This window comes from Notechis scutatus, chromosome 1 (assembly GCF_049901735.1).
Source record: "Notechis scutatus isolate UNSWTSFEM ecotype Mainland chromosome 1, rNotScu1.2, whole genome shotgun sequence".
In the NCBI taxonomy this organism is placed as follows: domain Eukaryota; kingdom Metazoa; phylum Chordata; class Lepidosauria; order Squamata; family Elapidae; genus Notechis; species Notechis scutatus.
Window position 1 is genome coordinate 255498528 of NC_142009.1, and position 27594 is coordinate 255526121.

General features: G+C 39.7%; 1 protein-coding gene across 1 annotated transcript in view; it reads right to left on the bottom strand.

The window, feature by feature from the left end:
• The window catches only part of SLC17A6 (solute carrier family 17 member 6), a 63960-nt gene extending 49613 nt beyond the window's left edge, over positions 1–14347 (bottom strand). Inside the window, exons 1-3 of the mRNA XM_026664624.2 lie at positions 13407–14347; positions 10003–10255; positions 7702–7820 (exon numbers count right to left, since the gene is read on the bottom strand). Of these exons, the coding sequence (XP_026520409.2) occupies positions 7702–7820; positions 10003–10255; positions 13407–13492 (458 nt within the window). The 5' untranslated portion in view covers positions 13493–14347. The remainder of the gene's footprint in view (positions 1–7701; positions 7821–10002; positions 10256–13406) is intronic.
• Between the last annotated feature and the right edge of the window lie 13247 nt (positions 14348–27594).

A 27594-nucleotide genomic window follows, 5' to 3' on the forward strand; every position in this document is an offset into this window, starting at 1 on the left:
CTCCAGTGATGAAGCTCCCACAACTTCTGAAGGCAAAAGCTGTCCCATTGGTTGGTTGTTCTCACTCATTCTCAATGGAAGGATTTAAAGCAGGAGAAAGTTACCAAGTCATCATGTCTAGGGCAGGAACCTTGGGTGAGAGTGACCATGTCATACTAGAATTCAACATAACACAAACACAAGCAACAGAACATAATGACACCAGAGTCTTGGATTTTAAAAGAGCTGATTTCAATAAACTCAGAGAGACCTTGGAAAAGATTCCATGGATGAAAATCCTAAAGGGGAAAACAACTCAAGAATCTTGGGAAACTCTAAAAAGTATGATCATAGAAGCCCAGACCAGCACAATACCACTGAGAAAGAAAAACAAGAAATCCAAGAAGAAACCAGCATGGCTACACAAAGATCTCTTTGGCAAATTGAAAGGAAAAAAGGACAAGTACAAAAAATGGAAAGAAGGACATACAACTAAGGCAGAATATCAGCAGATAGCCAGAATCTGCAAAAACGAAGTCAGGATAGCAAAGGCTCAGAACGAACAAAGACTTGCAACAAAAGTCAAAGATAATAAAAAAAAAGTTTCTTCCAACATATAAATAACAAGAAAAAAAATCAAGGAAACAGTCGGTCCACTAAAGAGAGAAGATGGCAAGGAAGTAACAGGCAACAGAGAGAAAGCAGAACTGCTTAACTCATTCTTTGCATCTGTCTTCATGCAAAAAGAAACTATAGCTCAATCCACCAAAAACAAAACTGTAAAAGACAGACCAGAAATAAAAGTTAAAATAAGCAAAAAAATAGTAAGAGAACACCTGTCTGATCTTGATGAAAACAAATCACCGGGGCCTGATGGATTACATCCCAGAGTTTTAAAGGAACTGGCAGAGGTCATCTCAGAACCACTGCACCATATCTTTCAAAAATCCTGGAGCACCAGGGAACTACCAGAGGACTGGAAAAGAGCTGATGTGGTTCCCATCTTCAAAAAAAAAAGCGCGGGGGGTGGGGGGGAAACAGACCTAGGAAACTATAGACCAATCAGCCTAACATCAATACCCGGGAAGATACTGGAAAAGATAATAAAAAAACAGATCTGCCAACATCTAGAAACAAGTAAAGTAATAGCTAGCAGTCAGCATGGGTTTGTTAAAAACAGATCATGCCAAACCAATCTTATTTCATTTTTCAATATAGTGACTAAATTAGTAGACCAGCAAAATACTATGGACATAATATATTTAGATTTCAGCAAGGCATTTGATAAAGTAGACCACAACCTACTTCTTAGTAAGCTAGAAAAAAGTGGAGTAGATAGCACCACCACTAGATGGATTCGCAACTGGCTGGCAAACCGTACTCAACGAGTAGTCCTTAATGGGTCTAAGTCTACATGGAGGGAAGTAAGCAGTGGGGTGCCACAAGGTTCCATCTTAGGTCCAGTACTCTTCAATATCTTCATTAATGACTTAGATGAGGGAATAGAAGGGGAACTTACCAAATCTGCAGATGATACTAAGCTGGCAGGAATAGCTAACACCCAAGAAGATAGGCTCAAGATCCAGATGGATCTTGGCAGACTAGAACACTGGGCTGTATCTAATAAAATGAAATTCAATATAGAGAAAAGTAAAGTCCTACACTTAGGCAAGAAAAACCAAAAGTACACATATAGACTGGGTGAAACCAGGCTCAATAGCAGTAACTGTGAGAGGGATCTTGGAGTCTTAGTGGACAACCAGCTAAATATGAGCCAGCAGTGTGCAGCAGCAGCCAAAAAAGCTAATGCAATCCCAAATTGTATTAACAGAGGGATACAATCAAGATCAAGAGAAGTATTAATACCACTCTATAAAGCCTTAGTAAGACCACACCTAGAGTACTGCATCCAGTTTTGGTCACCACATTATAAAAAAGATGTTGAGTCTCTAGAAAAAGTACAGAGAAGAGCAACCAGGATGATTAGGGGACTGGAGGCTAAAACACACAATGAACAGTTGCAGGAACTGGGCTTAGATAGTCTAGTAAAGAGAAGGACCAGGGGAGACATGATAGCGGTCTTCCAATATTTGAGGGCTGCCACAGGGAGGAAGGGGTCAAACTATTTTCTAAAGCGCCTGTAGGCCAGACAAGGAATAATGGATGGAAACTGAACAAGGAGAGATTTAACCTGGAAATAAGGAGAAACTTTCTGACAGTGAAAACAATCAACCAATGGAACAGCTTGCCCTTGGAAGTTGTGGGAGCACCATCACTTGAGACCTTCAAGAAGAGATTGGACTGCCATTTGTCAGAAATGGTGTAGGGTCTCCCGCTTGGGTGGGGGGTTGGACTAGATGACCTACAAGATCCCTTCCAACTCTGATTATCTGTATCTGTATTATCTGTAGGGCTGGTGATCTTCCCCGCACCCCAACTGGGGGAAGGGGGACCGGGGGGGGATTTGGGGGAGAGAAAGTTAGTTAAAGCAAATCTGGTTTCTCCTATTGACTTTGCTTGTCAGAAGGTCACATAAGCTGATCACATGACCCTGGGACACTGCAACTCTCATAAATATAAACTAATTCCCAAGTTAATTTGACCATGTGACCAAAGGGATGCGGCCACGGTTGGCTGCAAGTGTGAAAAATGGTCATCAGTCCATTTTTTTCCAGCACTGTTGTAATATTGGTCACTCAATGAACCATGGTAAGTCAAGGACTACCTGTACGAAGTTCCTACTGTTTAAAAGGATGGTCCTCTCTACCAACTACAGGTAGTCTGTGGCTTAGCAACCATTCAAAGTTACAACAGGACTTTAAAAGGTGACTGATGACCATTTTTCACACTTACGACCATGGCAGCATCCCCTTGATCACGTGATTTACATTTGGATGCTTGACAACTGATGCACAGACGGTTGCAGTGTCTCCGGAGTTGTCACCTTCTGACAAGCAAAGTCAAGGAGGAAAACCAGATTCGCTCAACGACTGTGTTAGTAATTTAACAACTGCAGTCATTCACTTAAGAAACGTGGCAAGAAAAGGGGCAAAACAGGGGCAAAACTAAACAAATTTCCCACTTGGGGGCTCAATTGTGAGCACAAGTTGAGGGCTGCTTGTATCAGCTCTTTTCCTTACAAAGGGTCCCATTCAGAGCCTCGGTGGCGCAGTGGTTCGAGTGCAGTACTGCAAGCTACTCCTACTGCAATTTGGCAGATCAAATCTCCCCAGGTTCAAGGTTGACTCAGCCTTCCAACCTTCCGAGGTGGGTAAAATGAGGACCCAGATCATTGAGGGAAATATGCTGACTCTGTAAACCGCCTAGGGAGGGCTATAAAGCGGTATATAAGTCTAAGTGCTATTGCTATTCACTGAAAGAGCAGAGAAAAGCAGAAGCTGGATACCCAAGCTTGCTGCCACTTTAAGAGTACTGACCTCTTGCCTACAGCTGCCTACTCAGTCGGCAGATGCTGTTATTACTACTGCTCTTCAGGGCCCTCTTAACAGCATTATGGGCCCTGGGCAAAGCAGCGTACTGGGGCCCTTACAACAACGAAGCCATACAGTTGTTGTATTTATATGATACAAAGTGCATTGAAAGGTTAACAACATACACAGATTAGTACGGCCCCCTATGCTCGTGGGGCCTGTGGACAAGTTTCCATCAGGCCCAATGCTGCTCTTCCATCCCCCCGCTGAAGATTTAAACGAAAGAGGAGAATTACACATTAAAGGAAAACAAAAAACAAAAAAACAGGCCACCGGGGCTCTCCCCGCTTTAAGCTTTCCTGAACCAGGCGAGAACACGGTCGATTGAAAGCCCTTCCTAGAAACATACACATATACTGCTGCGGCCAGGAGGAACGTCGATACGATGCGATTCTCAGCTACCCTCAGCGTCTTAGCAGGACTGCTGGGCAGCTCCTTTTCTCTCCCCTCCCCACGTCCGTACTGCGCCACCAAAAGGCAGCCAAGGAAGCGCTCCATCCCTGATCGCGTGCCAATCACGCAGGCTTGGCCCCCAAAGTTTTAATTCCTCCTCAGAGGAGCGAAGGGACCATCCAATTGGAGAACCCACCAATAGGACGAGCGTTTTCCCCGCCCAGCTTCCCAACGAGGGAGGGCGGCAAATAAGGTGTTCTCCTTAGCAAACAGACGGTGGAGGGAAACCTCATTTCGACGGCGAAATAGACTTCAGCACCGATTAACCAAGAATGTTGGTTCAGTGACAGGCGATGCTATTATGTCTGAACTGCAAAAAAAAAAAAAAAAAAATACCCGGAAGCTTTCTTTCTTTCTTTTTTATTGTGTACACTATGGTATTGGGAAATAGCTCAGATCTGGGAACCTAATTAAACCATAGATAAATTCACCAGACACACGCTTGTCTTTTGAATACAGTATCGTTCTCAATGTGGAAGGCACAGGCTGCTGAGTGATGGCTCTCGTCGGGGAAATTAATAGAGAAGAATGCTATTCTCAAATCAAAATTTCCCGTAGATAAGCTCGTCCGGCCATCCTGGTGTTTTCTTGCCAAAATAAGGGGCTCGAGCTATGAGCACAGACACCCCCGCGCTTAGAAAGACACCAATGAGTTATTTTAGATAATATGTCTCTCTCCATCGTAAGAAATTGCAATGTTTAAGTTCGTCTGTCTTAGAAATTCAGTCGGAGCATTGGATCACTTTAGCAAAACAACTTACATTGTAATTTCTGAATAGCTTGCAAGAACAAATGGGCTTCTGCTTTGCAGGCATATATATATACATACACACACACACACATACACACGTGTGTGTGTGTGTGTATGTATATATATGTATATGTATGTATATATATTAACCTTATCGTTACTTGGAGATTCACACTTACATCAGATTTCGGATACAAATTACAGATTATTTGCTCTAAAACATTATCGTTGCATGGCTCAATCATCCAGGTCATGGTTTTCCCAAGTATTTTTTTCCCCTTTCCAAAAAGCAATTGGACTTTCTTGATGTTTTCTTCGAAAAACGTTTCGCTTCTTATCCAAGAACTGAAGCAGCTTCCTGGATGGAAAGTGAAACATTTTCAAAGAAAACACCAAGAAAGTCCTGCTGCCTCCCTAATATATATATTTTTATTTATTATATATGTATGTATGTATGTATGTATGTATGTATGTATGTATGTATGTATGTATGTATGTATGTATATAATCTTTGATTTATCACTGTACGTCGCAGTGCGTCCGTTTCTACCTCGTCACACCTCCTCCTTCGCCACGCTCCTTCAACCCATCGTGTTTTCCTCTTTCCAATTAACAATTTGCACCACTTAGAATGTGTTCTCGTAGCACGCTTCCCTACAAGTTTTGCTTGTTTAGGATTTTTTTTTCACCTACCCAATTTTCTAGGGTGGCGCGACGTAGTGAAGGATGAATTCATCACGAGTTCGGTCTGTGAGTCAGGGCGTCGTGATAACGCCACGTATGAAACCTCCCACCCGAGTGTATGACCTTAGTAGACGTACCCACGAAAGGGGTAAAATGCAGCTGGCGAAGCTTCGGCGTGGGCAGCGGCGGATTAAGGCTCACTGGTGCCCCTAAGCACTGACCAATCTTGGCGCCCCCCTCCCTCCTTCGTACATACTGTACAAAGGAAGCCATGTTCTCAACTTTGTGGTGCCCCCTTTGGGCCTGGTGCCCTAAGCAAGTGCTTAGTCTGCTTAACGGTTAAAGACACCACTGGGCGTGGGTGTCAAGGAAACCACGACAGGATCAGCTGACAATGGCGGGTTTCGCTTTGCAAGTTGAAGTGGTTTCCTTGTTAATGAAGTTCCCGGGCCTCAAGAGGGCCGCCTGCCCTTCAGTCTTACGGGAGGAGACTTCTTTCTTTCTTTTGCTTTAGGAAAAGCCCGGTCCCTCAAGGCAGAGCCTTTTCGAGACTCCCTCCCTCTTGGCCGTCCTCTACCGCGGGCACTGAGGCTGGCGAAAGAGCGGCGCTAGGACCTCTGACTTCCTTCCTTCCTTCCTTCCTTAATGAGCAGCGGGCAAGCGCGGCTCGACAGCGGCTGAGCACGTTCTGCGCCCAGAATCCTCGCAGGATCTAATTAACAGGTAGCTTCGCTCCCTGGGTGCCTGAAACCTCTTGCCAGACACCATAGAAACGAAGCCTTAAGACCCCCGCGCCATCTGCACGCTTTCCTTTCTTTCTGCAAAAACCCTCGGAAGTCACTTTCTCTTCCTCCTGGCTCGTACAGAAAAGCGGCCCATTCACTCTTTTTCGCTTGGCCACTAAATAATACCGTGGCTGCTTTTTAATGGGAGAGAGAGAGAAAGAGAGTCTCTTTTGTTCTTGTTGTTTTGAAAGCGGAGATAATTAACAATAAAAACACTCGAGCCGGCCTCAGTGATAGTCAGAAAGATCTACTACTAGGGTAATAACCTGTGATTTAAAAAAAATAAAATAAAAATAGAATCATCCCTCTCTAAGCAACTTATGATCAAGAGAAAATCCAGGTAGAGAGACAGGTGAAATGGTCCAACAAGCAGAGAGGGGTTAAACATAAAAGCCTATTCGATAATCAGCTACAAAAAGCAGCGATAATATGCCATTTTAGAAGCACAACAATAGATTTTATATTTGGATTATACATCTGTATTCGGATAATAGTAATAGCAGCAACATTTAAGAAGAGCAGCAAAAGCCTAATGGTTTGAAAACAAGGCTTTGTTAATCAAAACCAAGCCAGCCCATTCTGGGCTGGCCACTCCAGAGACGATCGATACCGCGGTATTTTAAGTCCCGCCCTCTCTCTCTCTCTCTCTCTCTGTGTGTGTGTGTGTGTGTGTGTGTGTGTGTGTGGTTGGTGTGGAGCGGCTTAGAGAACGGGCCACAGAGAACCCCTGGATTAAAATGCGGGAACACCGTAACGGTGACCTTTCGAGAACAAAACTAAAGGCCGACCAGTGACTTGAAGCAGAGCCAACGTCCAAACTAACGGGCTCAGAAGTGGAAACGTACTGGCATATAGCTTACTTGGGAACGATCCCATCGAATAAAATGGTACTTTTGGCCAGCCGACATTAAAGACCAAAGAACGGAATTCCTGCCCTTTGAATTAATTGTTCAACAGAAGAGGGGATTTCAAAACAGTGGCCGACTGGCCCGAGCAATTTATTATTGTTATTGTTATTGTTATTGTTATTGTTATTGTTATTGTTGTTAGTTATTGTTGTTATTGTTGTTATTATTAATTGTTATTAATTTTTTAGTAGTAGTAGTAGTAGTAGTAGTAGTAGTAGTAGTAGTAGTAGAAGTAGAAGTAGAAGTAGAAGTAGAAGTAGTAGTATTCAGAGGGCAGAAGTCCCGCCCTTGTTTCGTACTGGTTCCCTGGTTGCTCTTAACAGCGTACAGCCAGGGAGAAGCGATGGTCCTTCAGGAAAAAATGAAAACTCAACTTGTTTGCTTCTCTCTTCTCGTAAGGAACGCGGCGATTCTAAGGCAATCATTTTGCTCCGCCCCCTGTGCGCAAAGCAGAACCGGCAAATAAGCTCAAGTTGGCACCCTGTGGGATTGCGCACCCGTCGGGGGCGAGGAGGGGGAGCTGGCTAGCCACCACCACCACCACCAAAACGCACGCACACACACACACACACACAGTGTAGTGTGAGCAAGACTACATTGACTTCCACACCGCACCCGGAGAAGAGAGAGATGTTGGCTGCTGCGCTTACCTGTTAGCTGCCAGCCTGGATGAGATATAGCCCCCGGGGATCTGCGTGATTATATACCCCCAGAAGAAGGAGCCGTGGATCAATCCAACTGTTTCTGGGTCCCAGTTGAACTTCGCTTTCTTCCGAAGCGATAAAAGGAAAGAGAGGGAAGAGAGAAAGAGGGTTGGTGGTGAAAAATAACAACCAACGGGCTAAATCAAAGCATTTCTAAAGAGAGGTCGGGGCGAGGCGGGGAATCCACCTCCGCGGAACTATCCGCGGCTGTCTGCCGTAACCACATATAAGCTGTTGTCCCTTTATTCTGCTATGTTTGAACAAATATCCCAAGTCGTTTGTCTCTTTTTATTAATGGACGGGTTGTACCAGAAATAGAGTCGTCAGGATAGGATACTAAGAGCCCCCGCGACTGTGATAATTGTAATTGATTCCTGTCTGTTGACTTATTTATTTGGTAACCTTCCGGGAGGTGTGTGTGTGTGGGGGGGGGAGAGACGGGTCTTTATGACACATCCAATTCTGACTAGGCTGACCGATCAACAGACCAATATATATACACCGAATCGGCTGTGATCCTCCGCTGAAAGCAAAGACCACACAAGGTTACACCAGCTGAGCAATCGCTCGGCCTGAGCCAAAACCAAACGACGGAGACTTGTCTTGCCATTTATCGACTCGGTTCTCTTCTTGACGGATCGGGAGAGATCATTGGAGAATCTCAGATATTTATACTCAACATAATTATTCCTGCCTTCCTGGAGAAAATGTTTGCTTGAGGTCAAGATTGTACCTTGATTGTACCTCTATCCCTGGGCTTTTCCTTCTACCACCCCAACGCTCTGAGGTTAAGGACCTCTTGCTGTAGGTTATCTGGAATTCACCATATCTTAATAAAGGTTCCCTCCCCGCCCCCGATTCTATGTGTGTGTGTGTGTGTGTGTGTGTGTGTGTATCTCGAGAAATCTTTAAGATTTCCCAACATTTTCCAGGCCTTTTCGATGTTTCGTTTTTTTAGGTGAATGAGTTTTCGTAATCATTATTATCGACCTGATAGAGTAGATGGGCCGAGATAATAGGTACATCCTTGTCCCACATCGATTTTAGAGCGAGGTAGGTCCATAAGATATCCAGGCGTCAGGTTTAGCACCTGGGGCGCCTCTAATTCAAGTAAGTATGGCGTGGTGGTGGTGGTGGCGATTGCTAGAGCGAGGCCGCCCCTTTTACAAGGATACGGTCTACCTTTCAATCCACAAGCGGTGCAATCCTGCGGAATACACACACACACACAAAACCTCGATGGAAGTACCATTTTAACCACTGGAACTTCAATCAACACTCCCTGAATGGGGGAAAGAGCTGAATTTTCATTTTAGGGGAGAAGACTGAGGTCTCCTTTGGATCGCGCTCGACTCCTGATGGCTTCATGGACCCGGCCGTGCAGATTGAATGGCAACGGCGGAAATGGCGATTTGTCATTATCTTCTCCCAGATGATTCGGTTGCCTTTTTGTATTCTAGCCTACAGTCCTGGGAATTCCGGCTCTTTCCCCTCCTCTCACTCAGCACCTGCGATTCCATTCCAGGCAGTCTATTCCAAGCTTGGAAAATGGATCGCTATCCTTGAAGAAGAGAAAGGGCCTTTGGACTGTGGCCAAAACGCCGGGTCCACGAGGCCATCAGAAGCCGACTTGAGTTCGAGGGACGTTTTCACTTTTTCGTTTTCTTTATTTTGGTCTTCTGCGGTAGAATTTGCAGGCTTAGTGGAGTGTCAGGGGGCGAAGATGGAGGTCTCAACAGTTACTTAAGATTGGGGCGATCTTGGGTGAAGTCCAAACAGTCCTCTGGGAGGCTTTGTGAAAATAATAGAGAAAGGGGAGGACTCCTGTATTTGGAGCTCCTCGGGAGGACAAAGAACGACGAGGATGGTCAGTGTTTATTTAATTCGGACCTGGGACCAGGCTGTCATGAACAAGAAAATCAACAACAAAAGACAACTGATGTGAGGAAAACTCACTCACTGCTATGGGAAACGGCAGAGGGGCGGGAAGAAGGGGTGGGAAGTAAGAGCAAGAAGAGAGAAAAACCCCTTTCCCTCGCCATTCCGAAGACATCCTTGTTTGACCTCTACTTTGTAATGCTTTGCATCTTGTTCTAAGGACCCGCCTCTTTTCCTCCAACATGGGAATAATTCAAACCACAACCTAAGGGGCGATAGGTAGGGCCTTGGCTTCCCAACATGGATGTCGGGAATCATTCCTGATTTCTCTGTGCGCAGAGGGCAGGATTCTTCCTGGAACTCGCTCACCTCTTTGATGATTTTCCCTCCTCGGTGGATGGTGCTGTTGTTGACCATGTCCACAATGGCTACTCCAAGGTTACAGCGGATTCCAAAGGAAATGCAGAAACCCAGTCCGCTCATGATGGCGATGATATATCGCCGAGGTAACCCGAAGCAGGTGCAGTCGCACAAAGGTGCTTTCTTCCCGGGCAAGTCCAGGGGTTTCCCATCTTCCGTCAACTCGATGTTGTCCTCGGGCTTCTGCTTTTTCTCTAGGACTCTGTCAAATCAGAGAAGAGAGCTCAGTCAAGGGATCTACTTGCTTACCGGGAGGAGGTGGGAGGGATTGTAATACTCTCTTTGAATTGGGTGCGGATATGTTGTTAAAAAAGTGCTGTGGATTTAGAGCTTGACGCAAAACCAAATAGTTCTGATCACTATTGGTAATTCTAGGGTTTTGTTTTTTTTTAAAGGCTTCCAAATATGTACAAAGAGTACTTTCCTACTTGATGGATAAGCGATCAGTCCCTACATCCTAGAAATGTAATGAGGTGGGATTAAAATAAATCCGATTTTCTTTACTACTTCTTGAAGGACATCGGAGTGGGTGGGATGAAAATGCTAAACCTGGCTAAGATTTCCCAAACAATTGGTAGCATTTCCAAGGGAGAAATTAAGGGCCTTAGAGAAGCAGGACAGCCACTGGTCCCATCCTCAACAGCTAGGCTAACTCCATAGTTTTCCCATCAGATTAGAAAACCCAGAATCACACCTGTCTAACTGTATATACTTCAAAGAAAACCAGTCAATGGCTTTTTAAAAAAATAATAATTCTAATTTACTATTCCACGTTGTAGGGGAGGTGCTAAGGGGCACCCACTTCTTCCACAGCTACAGATATGCTCTTTGTTACCAAGCTCCAAGAAGACTTGGTCTTGCAGCTTCAATCATTCTATAAATTGCATGGCAAACAAGAGAGGGAAGCACGCAAGTTTAGGTAATGGTATTTCCAGTGGGGAATCTTACTCGCGAGGGAGCTAATCTAGACAATTGGCAGGTGTGTGGTTGTCTTTCACAGATCTCAAAATGGCTGTCGGCCACTTTTCCATTGGAGAAAATCTTGCGCGGGGCATTATTCTGCAAATTACCCTGTCTGCCATTAGAATAAGATAGAAAGCTATCCAGTCTATTAATCAGAAAAGCTTCATCCTTTGAGTGAGTCTTCTTGCCAATAAACCCCTTTGAGTTGAGCGAGACTTCCTCCAGGTGAGGGTGTATTTATAGGATTGCAGCCTTAAGCAGGCTGGATATTGTTTTACTTCCATATTAGTGCTAAACTAAAAATAAATGGATGCTTTTAAATTTCTCTGGCTTTCACAGGCAAAGTTTATTACTCTGTATATATGGCAGTGACCCAAATACACAGTTGACACCCTTTCAAATTGCGTGCCTTTTAAAATTTTTGTGATCTTCCCAACAAAGGCAAACAATACCCTTTCAAGAAGAGGAAAACCATAGACATCTGATGGAAGCATTTCTCCCGACCCATCTTTCGTTTTGTGCAGCTGACCTTCTATGGCTGACATCAGTGTCTTTTAATAATTCAGAATAAGAGAGTAACAACAATGCCTGGGAGAATTAGAACACTGAAGATGGGCAGAGTAGAAGTTGTGAGTTTTCCTTTGCAGCTTTTTATTCAGCTAAGATTCGCAGTCCAATAGTTAGCGCAAGACTCCCCCCATCCCGAATCTATGATAAAAATCGAATTTCACAAAGTATTCTGCCTTGGATTACAGTACTAGAACACAATAATCAAATAAACCACTCTAATTTAAACATCAATATCGGACAATATTCGGGTTTTTTTCATTGTCTCCCCCCATTGACAAATAAAACCCCTCCCAGTTGAGTTCTTGTGGGAGAAAGCAAAGCAAAAATCTGTTTAAAAAAAGAGAGATAGCCTTATTAGAATTAAGGGAAGAAAGAATCTCCTTTTCCAAGGATGAATAGTTTCTATTCCAAATATGAAATTAAATATCCCAGGATAGTGTCATATGATTGAAAGGTAGTCGTGCTTGTATAGGTTTGCCATTTAAAAATGTATAAATAAAAGCTCACACCTGTTAAAGATGACAGCAGAATATTAAAATGGAATAATAATAATTAATATAAATACATCTTATTCTCTTTTGTTATTTAAAGCAACTTAAATAATTGGCTACAGATGTGATAAATGTGTGATGAGACCCTACTTCCCTCCTGGACTGATACCTCCCACAGAAATTGTTACGTGCCTCCTGGATTTTATACCACTGAAACTCTGGATAGATAATAAGAGTATTTTCAGTGTTGTAACAAAGGTTAGAATTGCTGCAATGGAAGCTTTGCTGATTAAATGCTAACAGCTGACCTTTTGCTGCAGGTTTACCCCGCCATTTTGACCATCAAGAAGTTTTTTTTTAAAGATATTTTGCTCTGGAAAGATTAAGACCATAATGAGGTATATTCACACATAACGATATGACTTCGTGTTGAAATTGCATTGATTTGTTTAATAGTCATAGATATCATTAATTGTGCTACAAAAGATTGGCCTCCTCTGCAAATAGATTTACATGTATGCATCATTATTTTTCTGACATTTTTCTTTGCATTTCTTTATGTACACACATACAGAGAGGCTTCTCAAAAAAGGATATGCAGATCTTTGATGTGATTCTTTTTCCTAGTCTCTCTTTTGAGTATGCTTAAATTAACTAGAGAAAAGGCATTCATTTATCAATTATTTATGATCTCCATGTTTTTTCTCATATAAAAAGATCGTTCATGGGGGATTGAGCATTGAAGATCAAAACTCTTATTTCTACATCTTTTATGGGGGAAGAGGAACAGAAAAGATGGGGAAAAGGATTTCCTATTAGTTGTTATCTTTTTTCAAAGAAACTATTTTCCATTTCAAAGCATAAATTACCCCTCTCCCATATACATTTGTCTGAATAACATCTGGCATCTCAGTATTGAATCACCCGATTTTTAAGATTGGGGTTCTAAGAACACATCTCTTACTCAAACTAAATTTCTCCTCTTACAAACAAGTATGTTTAGGAGAAAGTGTTACATATCCAAAACATCCTTCCTTCCTTCCTTCCTTCCTTCCTTCCTTCCTTCCTTCCTTCCTTCCTTCCTTCCTTCCTTCCTTCCTTCCTTCCTTCCTTCCTTCCTTCCTTCCTTCCTTCCTTCCTTTGAATTCAGAGTCCTCATTAACAATATCCAAGCAGCACAATGAAAATAAACACATAGCTTTAGATATAGATCTTGAATACAATATTTATCCTCTATAATAAGAAGTGGAAATAAGAACCTCACTAAGCATCACATTAGTGTCATTTTTTAAAGAAAAAAAAAACACACATACACACAACATTCCTTACCTATAGATCTGACCGAGTGACTTCCCAGCAAGATTTTTCAGTTTCTCCTTCCCAGGATTCAGAATCCTTTGTTTTACCGACTCCATTCCTGTAAAGATTTCAACTGTCTTTCACCGGGTTAACAAGGATGCCCTTACAAGCCTCGAAGATGGATCATATCGGTTCCATATTAAACTTTTTTCCATAAAAGAATGTTGTTCATCCAGATAAAAGGATGAGTCAAAGTCTTCGTGCGGGTGTTTGTGTGTGTGAATGTGTGTAAGAGAAAGTGTGTGTGTGAGAGAGGAGAGAGACACTGTAGATGGATATCTGTGGGTGAGGCGGAAAGAAACAGCCAGAAAAAAAAAGAAGAGAAGATTGAGTGTCTACCTGAAGCCCATGGGTTTTTTAAAAGAACAGAAGTTGTGAGACTGAACTAAAAGGTCCTCTTAAAGATGAAGAATCCATTAGCAAAATGACAAGCAAAACCATTGGTACTTTGAAGGAGCTTTGATTGAAAGTCTAATGTAAATATAATCCTGATCTGGTGTGGATTATTTTGCTGTGGTTGTGTATATAGAGGTAGAGAGTCGTCAAAGACAATAAATCCCATATGCATAGAATCCTTACCAGTGCTCACCTCACACCAGTTTGGGTGAATCCCTGATAACTGTGCTACATACTCTGGCACAGAGACAGCACTAGCATTTCATTATTGTGTGCAATACATCAGCTACTTCCTTCAGGGCTGGAAAGAGTAAATTAAAGTCAATGTGGGAGGATCACACTTAGCGCAAAGGGTGACTCTTCTCTACTGTACGTCCTCTTCAATGTTCCTCCCTGCCCCCAGAGATTTCAGCACCATCAATAGCGCCGTGTCAATACAGTGTCCTCTAGATTGTTTTCAGCACCACGGAGAGCGCAATAGGAAGCTTTCCTCCACCATCAACGTTCTAGGGGAATTGGGCGGACTCATTACAGTGAAGTCAATGAAGAGTGGGTGCCATGGAAACCAAAAGGAGCCAGTCAAGATTCGCCATCTCCAGGTTTTCCAAGAGCAATGCACTTTGCAAAGAAAATAGGGTTTTACAAGACGTTTACAATTAATTTTAGGATTTCCATGTCTGACTCCATTTTTTGACGCATAGACTGACCCAGTTGCGCAGTGCAAACACCACCTAACATTCCCATAGCTTGCTGCAGTAAAACAAAACTGTCAGAATACTTCTTGCTAAGAGAATATGCCCCTTTAAGTTATGAAGTGGGACATCTAGGTAATCAAATCAGCAAAATCAACCAAAGCTTAGCAAATGGGGCTGCATCTAATTTCTTTGTATAATAGGACAGGAACGTGTCACAATATAGACATTATATTATACAAACAATATATTATATTATTAAACAATATCTGCTTATTGCTGGAAACACAGAGTCCACAGCTGTGCCAAATCTATTTCAGAGGGTTAGGAGAGGAATGTAATCTCAGGAAGGTTTGAAGAGCATGGTGGTGTGTCAAGTAGGAAATAAAAACTTAGGTATTATTAATGCAGCTTGGCTGGCAAGCACATGGAGCACAATCTAACAATTATTAAATGTGAAGTTTTGGTTAACACCTGTTTCTTTCTTCACACAGCTTATCAGCTTGAATAACTGGCAGGTTTATATTAAATATCTTCCACTCTTATCTTCCCATTTGTTTTCTGGTATTCAAATGTAGCCTGGTAAAATATTTTACAATTAATAAAAATATTATCATTCCTCTTAATTTGTTGAATTCAAATATGGGTGAAATAAAAAATCTACTCACAGTGACAGTTATACTCTTGAAGGCTCAGCTTTATTTCTTATTCATCCAACAATGGTTTTCTCTAATGTTTTCTTATAACAGTGATATAAAGGATTAGGCCTATCAGTTTGAAAATTTTGTTTGGGGCTGTGATAAATGTAATTGGTCTTCTTGATGAGGTTTAAAGATTTTTTTTTCTGTGACAGAAAGATTTTACTAAGGATGCCCTCTGGTGGAAGGACAATGGTGTTTGGCAGCATTCTCTGTCAATAATTTACAACAATGTCTTTGATTCTGACAATTTTACCCTGTCTTTCTAAAATGGCATACACAATTACACTGAAATGGGAACTGTTTAATTAAAAGCAGTAGGAAAAGCTTTAAAGTTGTATGTATTATAGCTTGCAAGCAAGTGATTTGTTTAATCTTATTTATTATCAGGTGTTTGCAACTTTAGATATTTCCTTAATTTGTATTTCCATCCCCCTCACTTAATTTGTACTTAAGTGCCTGAATTTGGGGCCCTTTTGCCAAACCTATTAACAAATCTCTGGATTCTATAATGTAATTTTTTTTAAAAAAATGTGTAGTGCGGTTGCTCAGTCAAGAGGATATAAACTACTGTAATAGAACACGATGGTTGGGAAAACAGGATAATTCCTGTCACTTAGTGCATGCCAGCAAATTTATTTTTACATGCTCATATTTTTAAAAATGAACCATTGTCAGAATTACCATATGATTAATTAAGTGGTTATTAAGATTTTAGTAAATTCCTACACAACCAGTGACCCAATAGGTCATCCTTTCAGAGATATTTCCTTAACTAGATAGAGGAAGAATGACCACAGGCACATTGCTATTGTTTTGGTTTTAAGATTAAAAAAAGACAAGATCATTTTATTAAAGGAAGAACATGCATAGCAAGGCAAATATAGATGCTTTTCATTTAACAAAAGACATTTTTGATGATATCATTGGGGTTGATATACCATTCTTTAAAAAATACTATTTTCTTTTTCCTCAGCTTAAAGTGACCATGCTGGAATTCCTGTTTCTCCAGATGAATCAGCACACTTTCCATAGTTTGTCCTTGCACTTTATGTATAGTGAGAGCAAAGAATGATTACCTGCTGAAGATGGACATCTTCGTCCTATGATAAATTGAGTGACAATCAATTTATGAATGTGCTAATGATTATCATCTGTGCACTGCTGGCATCACCAGCCAGCCCTCTTTGGTCAGCAGGCATCACAGGTGCCTCTTCATTCTTTCCACATATTATAAGCTTGCGCCATTACCTCTTCCTCTTCCTTCTCCTTGGCTGACCTGTGGAACTGCCTGCCACTTTGTTATGGGGAGGGGGAACAAAAGAAACTATGGATCACAAGGAAAACTGCACCTCCACTTCCCATTCTGCCTTGTTCCTATTCTTTCTCCAGGGAGAAAGAGAGCTCATATGTTGACTGATGGCACCCTCTAGCCCTCTCACACCAGCAGTCATCCAAGTTGCTTCCTCACATGACTAATGAAATAGGATGTGCAGGGACTAAATTACAATGAGTGTATTTGACTGACATCAGAGAGATCCAATTAAATGTATAGCCACAGCAGCTCACTTGGTGACTTTCAGCCTACCTGACAGGGTTGTGAAGAAATATTGAAAGTGAATATGTATGTATGTGCCTTGAATTCCTGAAAAAAGATGGAATATAGATATATGTGCATGTTTGTGCATCAGAGTTCACACAAAGCAATAAAAATATCAAGGCTTTTCTTTGTACACCTTAAAGTTAATGCTTCTTTAAGAATCATATGGTGAGTAGATTCCCAGTTGCTGGGTGAGGGAGGAGCAAGGGATTGTGGGACTGACAGAAACTGTCACAGAAAGTTGAAAATGAAGATCATATGAAGCAGCAGCAGCAGCAGCAATGCAACAGAGTCAGTAGCACAGAAGCAACTACAATTCCCCACGTTTTATTCCCTTGGGAGTCATGGATGCTGGATTTTGGACACTTTCTGTAAGAAATCCATTTGAGGTATCTTGGTTCAAAAATTGAGTCAGTCTAGTTCAGAGGTGTCAAACTGGCAGCCCACGGGCCAGATGCATCACACACAGGCCATGCCCACCAGCTCCGTGAAGGGAAAAAATGTTATGAAACATCATATAATTGCAATGTGACGCCAGAATTTGACCCCTGTGATCTAATTGATTAGAAGTACTCCAATATATTTTATATCCTGCAATATTCTCTCTACTCTCTTTTATTATTTATTTAATCCTGAAATATTTGGGACATTATATATTTTATAAGTTACTGTAAATAAATAGATGCTCTGTTTCATTGGGAGAAGACGACTAGACAACAGATATCACTGACAGGCATCATCTGCACATATTTGATTCCAGTCATTCATAATGTAATAATAAAAAAATCATTTGTTTCAAGATGCTTGTTGCTTGTACTGCTAGTGTTCCTGCCCTTGTGTCAACAGCACTCTGATTCTGACTGCAGAAGCAACGATGCAAAATCCCCATTCATGATAAGAATATCTATGAGTTCCCAGACAGCATGATTCCAGATTCTGCTTAATTCATGGACTTTTTTTGGAAGCAATTAAGCTGTGGGGGGATGGGGGAGGAGAGAAATTTCAGAGAATAAGATCCATTGAATGTGTTTCTGAATAGGACAGATGGAGAAGGAATTTTCCCTTATGTTAATTAATCAAGCTACTGTTTTTGCTGATTCCTTGTTACCAATAGACCTGTCCCTATACTTCTAGCAAAAGTCCATTTTTGAAGTATATGGGGATAGTCTATGTTTATTTATATATACATAATAATTCAAAATGTCTCATTTATTCCATGACAGGTTCCATGGAAAAGAATAAGTATAATAGATAAGTAGTCCATTGCATAGAAAATGCAACACCAGGATCAATTTCTGGAAAGGCAAGTCTTCACAAGGACAAACACTTCAATTAATTCAGCCAACAATACAGCTCATTTCTTTCTTTGGGATTTTTTTTAATGATCTGATTTTGTAATCCAATAATTTCTCTGTGTGATGATCAGTCATGGAAGAACTTGGAAGTCTCCTGTTCATTAGCCTTTTCAAGAAACCATGTCTTGTCTATTCAGAAATGCAGCTTATCATGCATACCTGGTGAAGACAATTCTTTGTCCCTTCACCACTAAAAAAGATTATGCTAAATGGGGTTCATGCTGCAGGACTAATTTGTTTTTCTAGCCTGCTCATCAGTCTTGTCTACGCATTCAATGTGATTGCAGAAACTGAAGACTCTTGAGATGCTAAATATGTATATGGGATTTACTGACTAATTCTTGTGGATGGAGCATCAAGAAAAACAACCTTAATAATAAAAAAAATAAAATATTTAATTCTGCTACCCTGCACCCAACAGTGAAGTTTCTGGTTGTGCTCCACAGAAGATGCAACAGTTTTTCCTAGATTCCATCATGGTAATTTTCAGTGAAGATGGTAAATCTCAGTGAAGTCCTTTAACCAATTCAGTTCAGAATAAAGCTGGAAAGGACCTTGGAGGTTTTCTAGTCCAATTCCCCTGCTCAAGCAGGAGACCCTATACTATTTCAGACAAGTGGCTGTCCAGTCTCTTAAAAACCTCCAGTGATGAAGCACCCACATCTGCAGAAAAGCCATTCCATTGGTTAATTGTTCTCACTGTTAGAAAATTTCTCCTTAATTCCAGATTGCTTCTCTCCTTAATTAGTTTCCCTCCATTGTTTCTTGTCTTGCCTTCTGGTGCTTTGGAAATTAAGTTGATTCCCCTCTCCTTCGTTGCAGCCCCTCAAATACTGGAATACTGCTATCATGTCACCCCAGTCCTTCTCTTCGCTAAACTAGTCATACCCAAATCCTGCAGCCATTCATGTTTTAGTCTCTAGGCCCTTAATCATCTTAGTTGCTCTTCTCTGCACTTTCCCCAAGTCTCAACATCTTTTTTGTAATGTGGTAACCAAAACTGGCTGCAGTATTCGAGGTGTGGTCTTACTAAAGTTTTATAAAGCAGTACTAATACTTCAGATGGTTTTGATTCAATACCTCTGTTTATACAACCATGCCCAAATAACAGTGGACTTAACATTAAAAACAACAGTGAATTTTTGATTTCATGTTTTTTTTAAAAAAAATATAAACAAAAAATAATTACCAGCTACCAAAAAACATTTGCTGTCTCTGTTTTATCTTATCATTAGATGAAACTTAAAAATTTAGAATTCATGCCCTCCATATAATTGGGAAATTTTCCACATCTCCAACATTTTATTTCTTGGTGAGTCAGTGCTAAAGTGGGTCAATGCTAAAACACATATTTCTAGAGAAAAGATTTCATAACCCAAAGAAACAAAATGAGTCACACTATAAAGCACCAAAAATGATGTTTTAAATGGTTTGGAGAGAGTTTGCATTTAATTGATTATGTATGCTGCTTTCTTGCATATGTACCCAGTATTCCTCTTCTCTTCCCAAGGACAGGGGTTTAAACAATGTAGTTAGAAGAGTGTTCTTGATTTTTGAAGGTCACCAGTAATGAATGCAGCAAGGTTTTGTATAATAGTACAAAATACCAGGGTGCCAGAGATTTGCCAGTTTCTAGATAGGGCAGAGCAAATTGAATGGCAAGAATTGCTGAAGCACTAATTGCTTATCCAAGCAGCCCAATCACTGATCAGATTACTATCTATTAACTTGTTCTATCTGAAATGGGGGATTTTGAAATGTGTGTGAGAGATTAAGGCAACACACAAAGCAAATATATAATCTGAATCATGGAATGATAATTACCCAGATTTTGTCAAGGGGCTTCATCGGAAGAAGAGTTGGAGAAGAAAGAAACAAGTGATTTTTTTTTCTTTTGAACTGTCTTCATATTGAGAATCCAGGTGTTTGAAGGAAAGCAAATGATTTTTTTGCCTGATATCTTCAATCAACAGATCAATTTGTTCAGATTCCATAAGGAATGGCATAGCAATATACCTACATTATGGTCATTTGCTAATTATGACTATTTGCACTTTTTTGATTGCATTATGTCTACTATAAGTAATAAATCATTATCTTCACATCAGCTGCTAGCAATTATATTCCAAGAATCAAATATTCCTCATCACTTAGCTCCATGGTAACAGCAAATTTGTTGGCTAGAATAGACGTAGAGACAGACTCGCAGCCAACTAGATATAATGTAAAGGATGTTTCAAGGCCACATGCAATTGGTGACAATATCTGGAACTGTCCGACCCCCAAAATAAGCTAAACAGACAGTTTCTTTCCTACATGTATTACATGTATAAAGTCATTGTCATCCTGACTTTGGGGGGGTTTGTAATATAACTGATTCTTCTCCCTCTTTTCTTCCAGAGTTCCATTAGAGCAGGGGTGTCAAACTCGTGGCCCATGGGTCGGATGCATCACATGCTGGCCCCTCCCCCACCTGGTTTAGCGAAGGGGGGAAAAAGTCCCAATACATCATGGGACACCGCCATGACGCTGCAAATTTGACACCCCTGCAGTAGAGAATTATTAGAAACTTGCTTGCTTTAAATAGGTTTTGTGGATAGAATATGATAATTTGGGTACTCTGAGAGACATAACCAATGCATAGTCAGTTATGTGGGAGTCTAATGACCTTGCTTGTTTAGTTGATCAGTACTGATTATCTGCTATGAAGTTCGTGCCTACCCTTAGTGGCGACATAAGAATAGTTCTTCTCAGAATGATCTATTCCCAATTTGGTCCTTCAGGTGTTCCGCTCAGTCACTCATTATTGCTATACTTGCATCCATCCAACTTGCTGTTGATTGTCTGTTTTCTTTCCACCTTTTCAAGCATTATAGACTTCTCAAGAGGCTTGTAGAGTTAGACTGGATGGATTTCAATTTGTGACACCCAAGCTGTGGACAACTTCCTTGAAACATCTCTCTCTTACACACACACACACACACACTTACATAAATACATACAATCTTGTAAATTCTTACCCTTTTTGACTTGTAGCCTCTGTCCAGAAGATTATTAGAGATACCTCAATTATCATCATTAATCTCTCTTGAGGAGAGGATACAAACATCTCCTTGCTTAAAGATGCCTTTATTGGATCTCTCAGTTATGGGCAACTATAGATTATAAGCCATTGTTCAATCTTCTGTAATTATTGTATATTCAGAAATCTTTAGCTAAAACATTTAACCAGACGCATTTATCACCTATGAAGTATGCTGTCAGGCTTCTCTTGAGACATTCTTGGACATACATACATACATACATACATGCATGCATGTATGTATGTATGTATGTATGTATATGTGTATATGTTAAATTATCTTTAAATCTTTTATCTAGGGCTATATTTTTCATTCTTACAAAACAAAGTCACTACAGATTAAAACAGTCTAATGTAGCAAAAAAAATAAATCTGCCATACCTTCTGCTATCCATGACCTTGTGATGTTCCTACCTATCTTCCTTAACCCCCACTCTACTCTTACATTTCACTCGCTCTTCTCAGGCCATGGTGCACATGTCCAGTCACATTGCCTCACCCCCAATAATACCCTGACAAGCACTCTCCTCCCCCTTCCCTGCTCCACAAGTGATCCAACTCCACACCCATCCAAGTACTTGGTGGTGTCAAATCAAAGCCAGAGGGGTAAGGAGAAAAAAAAAAATATAATTGTTAATGTTACACTAATTTGAATTAGACTAGCAAAAAAGCATCTTATACTAAAATGAACTTTTTCTACATCTTCTCCCAGGTGTTTTTATTCAGCACTTATTCAAAACATTGTTTTCCCTCATGAAGACACTTCTAAGAAGATGACATGTTGCAAGATAAACATTTGTCATTTCTGAACTGCACATAATATACATGTTGAGATTATTTAACAATAAAAAACCCAGCACTATATGCATCTCTGGAAAAAAAATAACTTTGTTCCTTCATTTTAGTTTGGACACCAAGATTAGTATCTGGGAGAACTCTTTCAGGCATCGTTTGTCAGAATTCCATTTATCTTCTTCCCACCAACCAAAATGACATCCATATGTGGAGAGCAGATTCACATTTTATGCAGCAGTTCTGTCTACTGCAACTATGTACTGCAGATACATAACGCACAGAATTTCTAAACACCCAGTGGATACGTGCAGAGCTGGAGGGAAGTTGCTTAGCTTACTCAGAGCTGCTTGCAGTTAAAGAAGCCACGTCACCTTAAAAAGACAAGTCCACAATAACACTGCAGAAAACTCTCACCTCTCTGTGGTCGATAATGCTAAAAGCAGAGGTAGATAGATGTCTCTTCCTTCTCTCCATTATTGCCATCATTCATTGTAGATGAAGCTGGATGAGAAACTAGACAGCAATAGGTAGATTTGATAGAATCATTGGATAGATCCGAGGATCAAGAACAACTTACGAGGGAATGGGTAAGAAATAAATAGGATTGGACTTCCGGGTTGAGCCTCCTCACTGATGGACCGTAGATCACGACTCTCTGCGGCTATGGTCCGTGCTCTTTCGTTGGAGAGCCCCGATCATCACGATTAGGGGCTGAAGCTGCCTTGGAGGGGTGGTGGAGTAAGGGGAAGCTGCAAGCCAGGTTGAGGGGAGCTGCATCTCCTCTCCTGGGCTTGGTCTTTTTCCCTGCAAAGATGACTGCAGCGGTGGTTTAAAATGGCCACCCTGAAGAGGAGGACTCAGCTGGACTAAGATTTGTGCAGGAGGGAAGAAAGAGGTGGATAACATCTGAACCGGGACAACTGGGTGATACAACTAAACAAAAGTACCCCGGGATTAAGGTAACATGGAATTTTTAAGAAAAGAAAAGTGAGCAGCGAAATTACAAAGGGACAGGAAAAAAAATAAGAAAATATTTTTGACAACTAAGTGGGGCTTCAAACCGGGAAAGGAAGAAGCCGGAACTAAAGATTTAACTAAATTGGACTAAAATATTTTGGCAATAAACAGGCATAAAACAAAGCTGGACTTAAGATTGTCAAAAAATAATAATAATAAAGTTTACAAATTGGAGACTGGACTGTGCTGGAATATTGAGGTTCGAAAAACCCTAAATAAAAAAATAGGGGGGAAAGGTGAAGACTTTGTACAATGGAGAGTGCCACCTTCTGACAAAAACTTGAGCTCAGACAAAAGGGAAAGCATCCTGTTTCTGAATGAACTTGTGTGGATATAACGTTAAAGAAATATTGAAACAAAGTAAGAATCTTAGAAAGTGAAAGCAGAACCAGAATAAAGAAAAAAGCAAGGAAAGACTGACTGTGGGATTGATTGATGTTTTTGGTATAGACCCTGGGCTGGAATAACTGAGAACTTTAGAAAATCGAAAGAAGAAAGAAGGAAAGTAAAAGTGTTTTTTGTGGACTTTAATGATCATAAAATACAAGAGTGTGTAATGATGATATCTCTTCGGGAATTAAAAATGGAACTTAAAAATATGAGAGAATTACTACAGGAAAGAGGCAAATCACTTTGTTCTGTGTTAGAAAAAATGGAAATGGCGATTGAAGAACAAGAAGAGCTTCAGAGGAGGAGGAGTCGACTCAAGGAGAACACATCTTAAATAGACAATTAACACAAAGAACGCTACAAAGACGTGGGGAAAGAAGGAAGGTTAAAAAGTTGAGATTTAAGAAGGCAATCAAAAGGGGGAATACCTGTGAAGTTGGGAAAGGCAGAAAGACCCAGCAGAAAAGGGGAAAGGAAGATATTAAGAAAGAGAGGGATATAAACTGGAATGAGAAAAGATATGGGGAAAAGAGGGGGAGAAGCAGGTGTATGATATAAAGAAATACGGAAATAGTAAAATGTTGAAAAGAAATTGTTTTTTTTAGAGATAATGGTTGATGAATTAAAAAGGGGATTCTGCAGGGTGACAAGGAGTAATAAGAATATTTCTGCAATTAAAAATATTTAGAAAATCGGGTAATATAGATACTGATAACTCTTATTAAAAATTAAGGGGGGGAATATGCTGCGGAATCCAAATGAAAAGATGTAATGATTATTATTGTAACTTCTTAAAAATAATGGTTTATTGGGAATCAAAATGAGGGAATAAAGGTATATTTTAACCATTGAGGTGTCACACTCAAAGCAGTAAAAGGGGGGAAACCTATACTTGGTTTTTTTTTCCTTTAGTGTTGAAACTTGTATTAATCTAGAATTTATAAAAAGAATGTGTAATGGAAAGGGAATATGACAGACTAAAGAACCAACTGAATTAATAAGTTAATATAGACTATTAAAAGCAAGGAGAGACATTGGTAACATTTTTTTATCATCATTATCATCATCATTATTATTATTATGCAAACACATATTGTTTATCTTTATTTTTAAAATAAATATTAAAGGATTATACTTGAAATAATTGAAATGAAACAAAAAGATGTTTCGATTGAGATTAATGAAAGAGGCTAGAATTAATGTGTTTATTTCTCTCCTTACTGAAAATTTGGAATGGAAAAGGTAATAATAGAATTAAGTATGCATATATGAATGTATAATTGCTGTCATATTTGTATGTAAAAGTGATGACCCGGAAATATGTTGTCCACTAAAAAGAGATTTTTGTTTTTATGTGAAAAACTGTTAAAATTTGTTTTTGTTTTTTTTAAAAAAAGAAATAAATAGGATTGTAATTCTGTGGCATTGCTTCTTCCATTGTCACAGATCCAGAATTTGGGATTTAAGGCAGAAATAGAATGAAGAAATAACACAGCCCTAAAACATATATTGTAAGAATCCTATTACTTTTATAAGTAGACAATAAAGAACACTATCCAGAAATAGCTTCTACAATGTGAACAGAATCACTTCTGTACCATGTAAAATTTCACTACTTTGCTGCAAGTTAGATTTGTAGTTCTCATTAACCACAATATATCTAATTTATTTCCCTAATTGGGGGGGATCATTAGGTTAATTTGTCTAATACTAATTCATTAACTCCTAAAGTGTATCAACTTCACCTACATGTCTTGCATATTTCTTTGGAGAATTTCATTAACATACATTACTGTGCAGTACTATAAAATCCTTTATGTATTTTGCATTTTTTCTGGTATTTTTTGAATCATGGAATCTTAATATGTCTTATTATATTAAGTCAGTATTCATAGGAATCTGATATCATTCCCCATGTAGTTATTTGAACATATCTATTATTCCTGAAACAAATTAGCACTGAGCAAATCTTTCAATAGATGCTTTGTTCATGCTCTTTTATGTTCTAAAAGTTCTTTTGAAGGATTTGCACAACTTTTATCCACATATAATCTAGCAGATTAAAATATTATTGGTGTTTCCTAAGGTATTCCTTAACTATGCCTAGCAACTGCCCTTCTAATTATGTTAAAATTATGCTTTGTATTAGAAATACTATAAACAGAAAAGTGTTATCAGTCAGATAAATAGAGCACAGTATCTTCCCTCTGTAATTGGCAGAGAAACAAAGGAAATACCATTTTAGCTATTTTCCTTCATTATTCTCTTGGGCATGGATTGATTTTCTCTGTTTTATAATGAAAGAACCAAGAGAACAGCATTCAGAGTAATGCAAGTGTAGATTAATATCGTCTTGAGTACTTATTGCCCTGACCAACAGCTATCAGACCAATGGTCTGGTGATATAGCTAGTTGAGATATTTTAGATCATTTTTCCTTTAATTCCAGTCATCATGAAAGCTCACTGCTTTTTCAAGGATGGGCAGAAATGCCTCACAACTAGGAATAGGGAAAAGGATTACTGAATCATAGGCAGGAGTCCATCAAAAGTTGGGATGATAGCTGCAACCACATGTATTACACACATTGAGTTGGGCAGGGCTCTGGACAATGGCAGCTGCCATCTTGATGTTTACCTCCCCTGCAAGGGCCCTGATCTTAGTTATCTCTAGTTCTTCATTACCTAGAAGGATCATCGTAAGGACGCTTTTGCAAAGATTAACATTTAAAATACACCTACCTATTTAGAACATGACTGCAGTGCACAACATTCAGCTCTGAGTACCGTGCTAAAGCCCTTTCTAAAGTTGCCGCAGAGCTATAATAGCAAAAACTATAGATTTAGTTTCTCACTGTCACAGAATAAGCTGAACTTATTTGCCATTGGGGGAAATGGCAAATCCTCCCTACCCCCCAAAAAAACTTACCGATAACTGAATTACATTTTGAATCCATTGTTAGCAAGAAATTCCACAGGCTGTATTGCAGATCTTATCATGATAACAACTTACGTATATATTAGATGATTTATATGAAAGCAATCTCTTCAGCTAAAAAGCAAATATATCTGGAATCTATATATCATGTCCTGTATATTATTTATTCAAGGAAAGGAACATACCACATTAATATGAAATATGTGGTAGTATCTTTAACTTTACGTGGATTTTACCTGAAATTTACCCACACTTAAGAATTGTGAAATGTAGCATTTTTCTGAGAAATAGCAATTGTTTTAAGAGATACATGGATTTACAAAAGATGTATGTGTATTATTTATGACTGGGTCAAGATTAGGTCCAACATACACTAAAGAATATCCATATGTATTCTGCTTAAATGTGGCATGAGCTCAATGCAGTTTGGATAGGATATCAAATCTAAGCCACAAAAAACCTGACTGATCATTAGTGGACAGCAAAAGCAGTACTTGAAAGTTAACTTTGCAGAACAAAATTGAGATATTTTCAACCTATCATAAAATAGTATTTGCACAGTATGGTGTATGAGCCATGGGACAGTATGCATTAACAACAAACACAAGATGGAGGTAGGAAATTTGTCTACCACAATCTATACTAAAATTGTGTTAGTAGATGATAAAAAATATTTAACTGGTAATAAGACACTGACAAAAGTGTACTATGAATGCATGTTTAAGGCTACATAAATATGGATGACACTAGAAGGAAGCAGAAAGATATAAGCAAGTTGAATTCTGGTGCTAAGATAATCCAATCAATTGAATTTTTACAACCTGGCTCTGGCTCTGGTAGCCCTAAAATTGGCACCTTACTCTTTTCATTCTTTTAATTTTTGGAAAATTCATGCTTCTCATTGAATCAGCATATAGCTGACTTCTGTAGTCCAGAATTCTGGAAGAGATGCCTCTAGTTGCAATTCCATACACACAAGAAAGCGACTGTCGGTGAACATAACGGGACTTATTATAGACAATAATGTATAGATTCAAGGAATAAAGTCATAGCACTTATGTACAAATTAAAAACCAATTACTTTTTTTTCCCAAATGAGCCAAGGAAATAATTGTTCAAAAATATGGTGCACTATATAGATACTGCTCTGGCTTTGGTACACACTTATGACTCAAACAGCAACAGCAAGCCATGCAA